Source organism: Glycine soja, chromosome 8, assembly GCF_004193775.1.
Source record: "Glycine soja cultivar W05 chromosome 8, ASM419377v2, whole genome shotgun sequence".
NCBI lineage: Eukaryota > Viridiplantae > Streptophyta > Magnoliopsida > Fabales > Fabaceae > Glycine > Glycine soja.
The window spans coordinates 23029793-23042629 of NC_041009.1; the positions used below are offsets into that span (position 1 = coordinate 23029793).

General features: G+C 35.4%; 1 protein-coding gene across 1 annotated transcript; it reads right to left on the minus strand.

Annotated features, from left to right (window-relative positions):
- Positions 1–4210: 4210 nt before the first annotated feature.
- On the minus strand, positions 4211–11051 carry LOC114422803 (protein CROWDED NUCLEI 1-like). The gene is made up of 8 exons (XM_028389336.1): positions 10530–11051; positions 8926–9135; positions 8499–8752; positions 8134–8404; positions 7960–8043; positions 5510–7641; positions 5222–5390; positions 4211–4985 (listed from the first exon to the last, which is right to left on the minus strand). Exons 1-8 carry the CDS (start codon positions 10734–10736, stop codon positions 4737–4739), a joined length of 3576 nt encoding a protein of 1191 aa, XP_028245137.1. The 5' UTR covers positions 10737–11051; the 3' UTR covers positions 4211–4736.
- Between the last annotated feature and the right edge of the window lie 1786 nt (positions 11052–12837).

Below are 12837 nucleotides of genomic sequence, written 5' to 3' on the forward strand. Positions count from 1 at the left end.
GAAGGTGCTCCCAAAATGATTGATACTATTGGTGGTTCAATTAACCATCAAACAAAAATAGAATCAACATCTTTATTAGGAGGTATATTTCCATATTCTGGTTACCAAATTCGTTGTGTTCTTTTCCAGTTTTCCTTCTCTTCACACATGTACGTGCTTTTATTTTTTTGGGTCACACAACCTAGTTTCGTTTTTAATTTTCAGTCCTTAATTTTATTATTTTGTTGTGTGTGTGTGAGAGAGAGAGAGAGTTGTGTCATGAAACTTTCCCTGATTATAAGCTTTATTACTGGGTATTCTATATCATCTAATTTTGAGGTAATAATAGGTTAGCGGCACCATTACTATTTAACTTACTTTCTCTTCTTGATTTCGGTTGAAGTTTAAAAATGATGACTAGATTATTTTTAATCCATTTCATGTTACATTGAATTGGCTGGAGGGGCCTACGAAATGATTGATAGTGTTGGTGGTTCAATTAACCATGTAAACAATTAATACTCAATTAGTAACTTTATTAGCAGGTACGCATTTTGATTACCAGTTCATTGAGTTTGTGTTTTTTTTAATTAGCAGGCACGCATTTTAATTACCAGTTCATTGAGACGTTGATACTGAAAACTCAATGGATCAGTTTGATCTCGATGTGCTGAAGGAGATACCACTATTGACTGACCAAGTGAAATGGTATAAGGCAGAGAAGCCTCACGTTTTGAGGAAAATGTTAAGATGTGGCATCTTCTGGAGGATGATCAAGTCATCATCATTGGCATAAATGGAATGGGGGGAGTGGGGAAAACATTCCTAGCAACTTATATGGAGAATGAGATTAAAAGAAAGGAAACTTTCAAGTATGTCTTTTGGGTCACTGTCCTATGATTTCACCATTTTCAAATTGCAGAAACAATAGCCATGAGAGAACTAGAGCAGCTATTTTGTCATTGGCCTTGGAGAAAATAGAAAGAAAAAAAAAAACTACTTATTTTGGATGATGTTTGGAAATATATTGATCTGCAAAAGGTGGGGATTCCTCTTAAGAGTGAATGGCAATTAATTGATTATTACAAGTCGTCTGAAACATCTGTGTGGACAAATGGATTGCCTACCACGTAAATACCATAACAATGTTCACTCTTTCTCATGAAGTAAAAGAAGACGAAGATTGGGAGTTATTTTTGCTAAAACTTGGACCCAGTGGAACACCTGCAACACTTCCCCCTCGTGTACTAGAGATTGCAAGATCTGTTGTGATGAAATGCGATGGTTTACCACTTGGAATCAGTGTGGTGGCTCGATTAATGAATGGGAAAAATGATATCCATTGGTGGAGACATGCATTGAATAAACTTTACATATTTGAAATGGGAGAAGAATTGAAGGAAGAAGTCTTAACCGTACTAAAACGTAGCTATGACAATTTAATTGAAAAGGACCTGAAAAAATGTTTTTTATACTTATGATGCTTGTTAAGAGTGGGTTCTTAAATGAAAAAAGGAGGTTGGAGGAAATATTTGATGAGGGGCATGTCATAGTGGATAAACTCATGGACCATTCTTTATTGATGGATGAACTTGAATGCATGGTCTGGTGAGGAACATGGCGTGCCATATCATGAACCAGAGTCACACTTGCATGGTAAAATGCCATGAAAAGTTGAGGAAGATACCTCTCATGCAGGAATGGACAGTTGATTTGGAGATAGTTTCTTTGGCGGGTAACATGATAGAAGAAATCCCAAAGGGCATATCACCTAATTGCCCACCGATTGATTTTTTCACACACGAGTGCTTTAGAGGTACTTGATTTATCAGAAAATAATGAGTTAACGTCTTTGCCAAATTCACTGTCTAACTTGAGGTCTCTTACTTACTTCTTTATAATTATAATTTACTTTTTGGAAAAGTATAGTGACTTTTATTTGTACCAGACTACCAGTCATAATCGATTCGGGGAAGGATGTATTTGAAAAAGTATATATATGCTATGTCATCTCTTTATCCTTCACATTAGCATTTGTTGTTGGACAAAATGAACATCTCCATCATAGCAACAGAAATATCTTATTTTGGAAGATATTTCAATTATCAAAACATTGACTCATTCTTTCGTCAAATAAAGTGATGACAGATATATATAGCTGAAAATTTCCAAAACCAAGAGTTGATACTTGATTTCATATACAGCTAGAACTAAGTAACTTGAAATTATGAGTTACAACAATCGTGTTTATAATAATGTTCACCAAACATTAGAGGTAACCAGAATTTCAAAAGTAGTACATAAAGTAAAATCTTGCAGTATTACTACCTTTCTTTAATATTAGATGGGGGAAAAGACGTGATGATTCTATATCCCTCTAATTATTTTTATGGCTATGCAATTGTTCGTTAAACTGTTGTATCATGTTTGACAACAGGAGGTGAAATTTCATCAATTAAAAAGGAAAAAGTTAATTAAAGCAAGTGAACTTATCTCTGCACATTGTTCGTTACTATACATAGGATCAAACGAGTCTTGGATTAGTTTCACAATACACCCTGCATCAAACTACATTAGAAAAGTCCTGCATTTTGTAAGAAATCAACTTTTGAAGGCTTACATCTTATTTTTTTGAATTCTTTGAGAGGCATTCTATCACTTTTCCTGCATCCCATCCTCCCCCGTGATATAGTGCAAATATTCCCTCCACAGCAGAAATTGAGGAGTGGATCTCGTTTGACAGTGGCACAATAACATCCAACCTGTCTTACAAAGTCTTATACCACTATAGGATTGCAAATACTGCTAATTCCATATACCCTGTGCCGAACAAGTCTATAAATATTGAAATGTTTCAATCCTGACTGCCTAATTCAAAGGCAACTATGCCTGCTACGTACACAATAACAAATTAAGCTTTATCTTCTTTTTTTCAAACACAAACTAGTATGACACGTATAAATTTAAGAGAACCTGTTATACATAATTTAGTTTAGTACACTTGGGGAAGAGACATGGCAAGGGGTACTTTCACCTTATAAAGCATCCACTTTAAGTTAATTGGAAAAGACACATGTATAAATTTAGTTTGGTGCTTCCTTCTGTAATCATTGGTTCTGTCCTAATTGGTCATCTTTCCTTTCCATAAATTCTTTCTTTTCTCCCATTTATCTGCTAACAGTGCTATCTATGATCCTTTCTGCTTAGTGCATGCCTGTGTTATCTGATTAAAGGAATCTCAATCTACAGTTTTTCTTATTATAGTACTACAATGTTAAATGGAATGCTTAGTTCATATAGATAAGGTTCTAATAACATCTTTAGTCTTTGCAGAGTATTGTTCCACCAGCTACTTGGGACCTTATGATTGCCCCAGGGACAAAAGTCTTGCAGGTCTCACTCAAGTTTGAATCTTTCACGAGATTGGTATATGGAATATGTGGAAGGTGTCAAGGCCATTGGTTTCTTCTTCTTGCCTAATAATCATCATTACGACTGTCTCATGGAGGAGATAAAGAATTTCATCCATTCTAAATGTTAGAATTGACTGTGTTAAGCCGTGATTCACAATTCTCTTGTATGAAATAAATACTATTTACCAAAGTGTGTGTATTTTACCAGCCACAAGTTCATCAAAATCCAAACATAACCATTTACCGCAGATAAACAAAATTTAAATCAGAAAGACGCATCTTCCCAGGACCTCCATGCACCGGAGCCGAGCCATAATAACTAACAATGTATTCATTGTTTTGGTGGTTAGTTCCAACCAATGCAAAGAAGTTCTTATTAGAACAAGAATGAACAATAAATCCTATAATCTCCAATGAGAGGTTTGCAAAGCCAGCGAAGAATCTCGGCGTGTCTTCAACTGTTGCACTCAATTATGAAAAAAGAAAATTGTATATAAAAACTCAGTCATATACGGAAGAAAAAATAAGTTACAAGCCTTATTAGTGTTACCTAGCACTTCTCTAATCAATGTAAGCCACGTAATTTTGTATAATGAATCAGTGTAACTCTGTATTATGTTAACTATATATGAGCATCTAAAGTCATGATAATCCAAGTTTTTTGAAGGACAATTACTTAAAATAATTAGTGTGCTCATTTGAATTTTTTTTATCCAAGATCAAAGACCACATGTGTCTTTTAATCTAATGCATCAACAACTAATTCTGCTCACCATGCATATCACTAAGTCAAGAAAATTTTACACATGATAAGCATCAAAAGCAAGTTCCTTTGGATTACTCTCAACTTAATAAAACATTTTCACTCATGGAAACACAAAGGTGTCTCATACTACTACGCCAACCCCTTGGGTTCTCTCAATGAAATTACCCACTCCTTGACACGCCCAACTGGCAAACCCAAATTGTCACCCGTAGTTCACACGATGGGATACAAAAGCACCCTCAATAAATTCAAACAATCACATTTAGCATAAGAGATACAAACATTTGGATTCAATCAATTTCCAAGGGGAGGTAGCTAAAATCCAATATCTAAACTTTAGCTACACTATCGAATGCCTAAAACTATAAACAAATACCAGAGGTTCCATCCAAACATCCATGAAAACGTACAAGAAAAAAAAAATAGAGAAACTCAATCACCTCACCTAAGTACTACCCCTCGTGGTTATAATTTAGAGATCTACTTCCAATTGTGTTAATACAAGATAACTTCCGACATCATCCCTAAAGTTGATGAGGTCAAGACACAGCTTCATTGTTATCAATAAGCTTGTGTTGTTATGTTGTAAAAAAATTCCAAAGCTTCTTCCCTATTGAAGCTTCACCGGGTTGCAGGTAATCTTCTTCATCATCCTCATTGTCAACTCCACCAGCATCTTCCCCACGGGATTCACTCCTATACTCAGCATCATTCTCCTCCACATCATCTGCTGTTCCATTCACCTCCTCACTCAAGGCCATATTGTTGGCAAAGGTCTCCGTGGTATCACCACCATAACCGGCCCTTGTCTCCACACCTTTCAGAGACTGAAACCAATAATGACAAGCAATTTAACATTAGCTTGATACCGTTCACCAGGAGGGGTAAAAAACATTAAACTGAAATCCAAAACTTGTTAAGATCTGGATCCTACTATCAAAATCCCAATTTTCAATAACTCAGTGATTCATAAGACACACATACACACACACACATAGGGGTTTATGAGGCAAGGTATAGAACTTAAACTATCTGCATTACTAAAAAGCTACACCAGGCTTACCTGCTCAAGATGTATGCTTTCACCATTCTCATTAGTAATGCCCACTGAATGTGAATGAGAAGTTTTTGAGTCAATAATTCCCTCTTCTGTATCTTTTACACGATCAACCTCTCCCTGACTTTCTTTGCCACCACCAGACATAGCTCTAGCAGATGAAGTTGTTGCTCCACTATAAAAATTCAGTGCACATCCACAAGAAAGTGCACAAATAGCAAAAAAAAAAAACATTTAGCAACTATCATATTCAATAATAAAATGGAAATTATGATTCTAAATCAGAGTACTAACGTTTTGAGTCGTCTCAAATTATATCTTGATTCACCAGCAGTTTGTGCGGGGGGAGCAGCAGCCTTCTGTCGCCTTCTCTTGCGCTGCCCAGGTATTAGACTATCAGAATGTCCTTCATTGGCATCGCCATCATGCCCACTTACAGAAATTTGAGATGATGTTTGAACCCGGTTACGCTTCCTGACATTCGCTGGTATTCTTCTATTGTATGGTTTCTGACTTTCAGAATTCACATTGGCAGAATCCTCAGCATTTCCATTTGGAAACTCAGTCTCATGATCATCCACAGATTCCCCAGGTAATGCTTCAGCAGATTCCCCAAGTATATCCCTAGCCTCTTTGATAACAGCTTTCACAGTGTGTGTACGCTTTACTCTGGGTCTTCCCCCTCCCTTGCGGGATTTCTGCTGCCCAACCTTTGAATCAGGAGCCTGCAAATCTTCTGGTGCCTTACTGTCAACATTGTTCAGGTTTTCAACTGAAGGATCATGGTCAGCTTCAACCTCTATGATATCATTGCCAGATTGTACCCTCCGAGCATCAAAAGAATCATTTACAACAGCAAATGACAACTCTGCTTCATTTTCAGCATCAGGAATTCTTCCTGGTGAATCTTCCACATTAGTTTGCTCAACAGACAAAGTCACAACATCTCTTAAAGTACCCGAATCTTCAGATTCAATCTTTCTAATCGGGGAGATTTTAAAAATCTTAGAGGTGCATTTACGTAGCCAAGAGACAGTGCCACCAGAAACAGGTGACTTGGGATCAGTTGCAGGAGACAATCCAGTATTTTGCCTTGAAGAAGCTAAATTTTCATTAGAAACTCCCTGTACAATATCAGCTGCTAATTTTGGGAGAGATGGCACTTCCAAGTTCTCAATGTCAACAGAGGATTGTAAATCAGAAAGCACAAATTCAGAGATCATTTCCCCACAGTTCTGGCAACTCCGAAGTTTCTCAACAAACTCAATAAAGCGTCGTCTTTCCACAATAAATTGTTCCCGCTGATTTTTCAGCTTCCTGTTGAGGTCAACAAGTACATCTATGTCCTCTTGCATTTCCATCCTTTGCCTTTCAAGATGTTTTTTATTCTCATCAGCTTCTTGTTTCTCCTTCTCTAACTTACTTCTTTGAAGCTTCATTTCATCCATTTCTCTATTAGCTACTTCTCTCAAGAAGTTAATATTGTTTAATTCACTCTCTCTTTTTTCCTCAAATAACTTCTTCCTCTCTATCAAATCTTTTTCCTTCTGCTCTAACTGATTCTGCATATCAGCTTCAAGTTCCTTTTTCTGCAGCTCAAAATCCAGAAGTATTTGGTTCCTCTCACTTTGAGCTTTTTCAGCTAGGCTTGACTTCTCCAACTCCATTTCTGCAGCAAATGACTCTTTAGCCAACTTAAGAGTTTCTAACTCCCTTTGCACATATGCCTGTGTGTCCTGCTTCTCATTCCTTAACTTTTCTTCTTCATATTGTTGTAGTTTTAATATTTCTTCCTTCTGTTGAATCACACTTTTCAGCTCTTTCTCAACATCTGTTCTCTTCAGATCTAGCTCATCCCATTCTCTTTCAAAAGTCTCTTTCTGTTGCCTTAAGTCTTCAGCTTCCTTCAGAAGTAGTTCTTTCTGGTGTCTGTACTGATCAACTTCATGCTTCAATTGTGACTGCAAGCGCAGATATTCAGACCTCTCCTCCTCAGTCACTTTAAGTCGATCAATCTCTTCATTTATCCTCAACGACTCTTCTTCATTGTTAGCTCTTATTTTCTCAACTTCAGCCTTATGTGTGAGCAATTCCTCTCTCTCACTTTCTATTTTCCCTTTCTCAGTCACCAAACTTTTTTCCTCGGATTTAATTAACTTCTCCTTTTCCCTCAAAGCTTTGACTTTTTGTTCATACTCTATCTCTTTCTCTTTAAGCTTCTCTGCTTTCTTTCCCAAGGCTTGTTCCCGTTTCGCAACTTTCTCCTCCATGTGAGTGATTTCAGCTTCTTTCTTTTCCACTTCCACCAATTTATTCTTCAATCCATCTTCAAAGGATTTTCTTTTCTCATCCAATTCCACCTCAAACTCCTGCTTCTTCACATCAAGAATAGCATTGTGTTCATCAAGAAGCTTCTGCATCTCAACCTGCAAAGAGTCCAATCTGTATTCAGGAGAAGAAAGAAAATGGAGAAGAGTATGGGCATATACAATTCCTCTCTCTCATTTTATGATCAGTCTGACAATTTAATACCAATATTCCAAGAATTCAATAAAATTCCAGAAATTTACATAGGACCATTGACCATTAAATAAAATTTCAGCAACTTACATAGGACCAAGTTGCAAAACAGTAATAGAAAAAATAAATCAATAAAATTCACCAACTTACATAAGACCATTGACCGCCATTGTCAAAATTTCCAAGAATAAATAATAAGGAAATAAATAGGTATAAGAACATACTTTTTCTCTAGCATTGAGCTTTTCCTCCCATGCAGATAACTCCTTCTCTTTGAGATCCAAGTTTGTTCTCAGAGAATCATATTCCTGTATTAGAGGATATGGACCAATTAATACATGACACCAGATAAACAAACATAAAGATAAACAATATTACAAACACAAACCAAAATTTACCTTCTCTTTTAGAGTAATATTCACAATCCTATTGTTAACATCATCTTCTTTATTTCTCAGTGTTATATTAGTTTCATCAATCTTCTTCTGTGCCTCTTCAAGGTCCTTCTCTTTCTGTCTGCATAGTCTGTCATTCTCATTAGCCCTTTGCTCTCTTTCATTGATAATTCTTTGACCCTTGGCCAGCCTCTCTTCACCCTCCTGTAGTTTCTTCTCCCATTCCCGCAAGTCCTCTCTCTGCTTAGACAATGTGCTCTCATGTACTTCTTGCCTGTGACAAGTCAGAATCAATTAGTCACAAAAAATATTTAAATTAAAAGGAGAACAGAAAAAGATATTTAAACTAAAACGACAAAGAACAGTACTCTGCAATGAAGGATAATCGATCCCTTCGAAGTGTAGATTCTTGAGACTCCAGCTCTTGTGATTTCCTATCAAACTCTGAACTCTTTCTGCTGATTTCTGCAAATTTGGCATCGGCAGAATGAAGTTTGGCTTCTACTTCTAAAGACTTCTCTTCAATGCTAGCTACTAAAGCATTTGCTTCAGCCAACTTTGAGTCTGCTGTAAATTTAATTTTTGCATGCTCTGACCGCATTTCTCGCAGAGCCTTCTCAAGCTGTTGATGCATAAATTTCCAAGTATCAGTAAGAAATAACCATATTTCAATGTTAAGACAATAGAAGTATACAGATACAGACTATCCACAAATAAGAATTCATACAAGAGTCGTGCATTTTTATTTAAGGAAGAAGTTGATTCGTATGTAAATAAGTATGTCAAAAAACTTACATCAAGCACACACTCCTTCTCAACACCCAAGGCCTTCCTCAGATTCTCTTCTCGCTTCTCAGCCTCAGATAGAGAAATTAAATGAGCAGCTTTTTCTCGTTCTAGAGCATCCTTCACTTCTACTAAATCTTGACTTAGTTCAGTATACTTAGAACTCCACTCTTTTTTCTCAATCAAGAGCAGTCCCATATTGAATTGATACTCATAAAGCTGGCCCAGAAAAACTTATAATCAGGTCAATCCACAAAATATAATTGGAAAAATAATAAAACAGTTAAAGTTGCACAGGCATGCATGCTTATCTAGTGTCCTCCTGTGTTTCATTGGTAAAAAGCACAATTATTAATGACAAGAAAGATAAGTAGCATATGATTGTCTTTATTCACTAAGCTCCCCTTCTATATATTTTATCTTCATTTTAAGATCCCTCTTAACATCACATAGTCTCCTAAAGCCAATCAGTATTTATCACATTCACAGTACAACATTTAGAGAAATGGAGAACCCTGGGTAAATGAAAATGAAAGAGTAACACCTGAAGCTACCAAAATCGTGAGATAAAAGTGCACTGACTCAAACAACATATAAGCTAAAACTTAGTATTATACCTAACATAGAAGTCTGACCCTAGTTTTAATTATAGGACAACTTAAACAATGCATACAACATTACTGCTCAATAATAAACTTCAGTAAAATAGAACATGAAGATTGAAATGCATCTCTTTTCTATTTACTTTTACTGCCATATTCACACAAACAAACACATTACTTCTCAATATCAATAATAAAGTTAGTTACAATAATGCTAAATATTCCCTACCTTCCTTGACAGAACAATAAAAATGTTAGTAAAAAAGGATAGATAAACAAGGATATAAAAATGAAGATAAGACAAAGCCAAGAACAAAATAATAATAATAATACATCGAAATCCCCAATCTCACAGAATTCATAGTAAATAGCCCCTTCAAGAGTCTAGGGTGGGGTCAAGCACTTCAGAGAAGCCAAATGAGCCAGTTCACCTTTAGTCCAAATTAAATGTAAATTTGAAATTTAATTGTTGAAAAATTCTAGCAGTTCTCTCAATCTAAAAACACACCCAGATCCAAAGATAAAATATCACATTTAGCTTTACCGCCAACTTCTAATGTGAATCATCACAAGACTAGAAGGGAGAGGACGGAATTGAAAATTAAGAACTAAATCCACAGTAATTACTATCTTCAAACATCATCCTCTGAAACAAAAACATAACAAGCTACCACCCCAGAATCAAGCTTCAAGTTTCAGTACCCAAACAAAGTAAACAAAACAAAAAAAAAAGATATCATCCAAATTTAACAAATGACCAACCCAGAATATATCCCATAAATTAAAATCCTTTTAGAAAAAACATTTCCGTAGCAATAGCTCAATTTCCACCGTAGCAACTACACACCCAAGAAATTCAAATCAAAACCAAAAGCTATCAACACTTGAAACTACACAATAAAAATAACCCTTATCTAAAACATGCGTCACAGTAAAACAGCAAAAAGACAACGAATCGCTCAACAATTAAAATCAAAAGACTAAAATAATTAATAACTAACTAAAACTAACCTCTTTCTCGAGGCTGGAAACCCTCTCAACCAAAACCTCGCGATCCAAGTTCCCACCATTCTCAACAACCACGACACCTTTTCCCTTCGCGCTCGCTCCATCTCCCGAATTCGGACCCAATTCCGAACCCGACCCGGTTCCTCCCCGAACCCCGCTCTTGTTCGGAGTCAGGGACCAACCCGACCAAACCCTCGGCGGCGTAAACATCACCAGCAACACAGAATTCTTCACTCCACAGCGACGACGAAAAACCAGAACCTTGAAATTCAACCTCAGCGTCGTTCCCCCATCGCGAATCGCGAGAATTCGAAACCGAATGGAAGAGAAGAAAGAGAAAAAGAAACCCTAACTAACTAAGCCGAGAGGCTCCGGACGCGACCCCGGTTCCCAAATTCCGGCGAATTGTGGATTAGAAGTCCGTTAACGTCTCTAAAATTCTCAAACGGTTCTCTTTCTCTTTCTATGTCTCTGTTTCTCTCTCTACTTCTTTCGTCTTCTCTCTCTTCTTTTATGCTTTTTGCGCGGATCGCCCACGTTCCTTGTTTTTATTTTATCGGTTTAATGTCTGGAGCGTGATGGAAAGTACGTAATTGCCCTTGACTTTGTTTCTGTTGCGCCTCACTGTGAAGGGTAATATCGGGATTCAGCGGGTGGCTTTTTGGTTAGAAACGTGGGTTCTCGTGTATTTTTCTTGGCGTGACGGTATTGGCCATGGTTGGTAGAGTAAAAAAAAAATGAAAGAAACGAATATTTTGAAAAAAACTTTAGAATACATGCTTTTCTAAGAAACATATATAATTTACTTCTTAAATAAGTAGAAAATTGTTGGTTTAAATACAAATAATTTAGACAAATATATTAAAAATTAAAAATTATCTATTTTATTAAAATAAGCACTTTTTAATAAATAAATTCGAATAAACTGATTCTTTTATTTAATGATAAAATTTAAATACAATTAAAAAATAAATAAAATAATTTCTTAGGTGGTATTGATTGTTTAGTGTGTTTTTTGGAGAGTAAGAGAGAGAAAAAGAGTATAAATGAACAATAAACATTAAATTCACATTTTTACATTTTATTTTAATTTAAAATTTTCATCTCCATTTATTTTGTTTCTATTTGGTTTCACTCCACCAAATGGATTCTCATAGTATTTAATCAAATTTGAAATTTTACATTGATAAATATGTGTAATGAAAATTGCACATTTTATTAAGATAAATTTTTAATTTTAATTAGAGAATAACACATATAATACTTACAAATATAGAGAAATGTTATTAACATCCTTTTTAATGGTATATTTTTTAAGGCGCTTTCTACTATTAATTAAATAAGCAGCCGAGCTCACAAAAATATATTCTTAATAAATTTTAATTAGTAGTAGAATATTCGAATAAATATGTTAGGAAGTTTATTGTTAATACTCCTCAAAATTATATGTAATTTTTTTAATATATTTAAAATTAGGAAAAAGAATACATTCATTTATTTATTATATAAATGATTGAAAAGAATAGTATTAATGAATTTTAGTAATTAATTAAAAACTGTTTTAACTTTTAAGGAATATATTAATAGGTTTCTTAATATAGGGAAGAGATTTGGGTGAGGGGTTGTTTTGGTAAAATGAATGGTGATCTAGTTTAAGAGAACATGCGCTTGGGAATGCCACGGTGTGCTAGAGCTGTTAAGTTGGAAAAGAGATTTGGCCAATTGGGGTTTCGAGATAAGCATGGCTTTTGTCCCATTTGGCTTGCAACACACTTAATCATTGTGCTAGAGTGAACAAACAACAACTACTATTTACTTCTCTACTTCGAGTCTTCTCCGACTATCTTAAAAAAACTTTATGAACAAGAAACGATGGCTCTTTTATGTTTATGTCGTTTGGTTGCTTGTAAAACATATGAACAAAAAAGAAAGGGGGACTTTGGGAAACGGAAGCCGTCAATAAATAAGGGACTTTGGCCAATGCACGAGGAAAACAGCAAATGAAAGAGGATGGGTAAGTACACTATTTAATGGATAATGATGTACTCGACTTATAGCTATTTAACTACTAGTACTATAGTACTTTCTTAAGCCGCTTAAAGATGGAGTACTAATGTGTCTTTGACCAAATTACAAAGGATTTTAATTTTGGATTAATGTTGTATATTAGTCACACTCTTGTAGTAGTCTTTGTTAAGATTGGTGTTGCCTCGTTAGAATTGATATAGGGAGTGAAAAGGAAAAAGTAAAAGAAAAAAAATGGCTACAATCCATCAATTTCATTGGGATATTGAGTTATTGAGTCAATCCT

Excerpts from the sequence above, each read along its gene's own strand:
- LOC114422803 (XM_028389336.1), bottom strand. The coding sequence starts at position 10,736 with ATGTTTACGCCGCCGAGGGTTTGGTCGGGTTGGTCCCTGACTCCGAAC. Across the intron at positions 8,044-8,133 it reads ATATTACTCTAAAAGAGAAG|GAATATGATTCTCTGAGAAC; the intron begins GTAAATTTTGGT and ends CCTCTAATACAG. Across the intron at positions 7,642-7,959 it reads AGCTCAATGCTAGAGAAAAA|GTTGAGATGCAGAAGCTTCT; the intron begins GTATGTTCTTAT and ends GACTCTTTGCAG.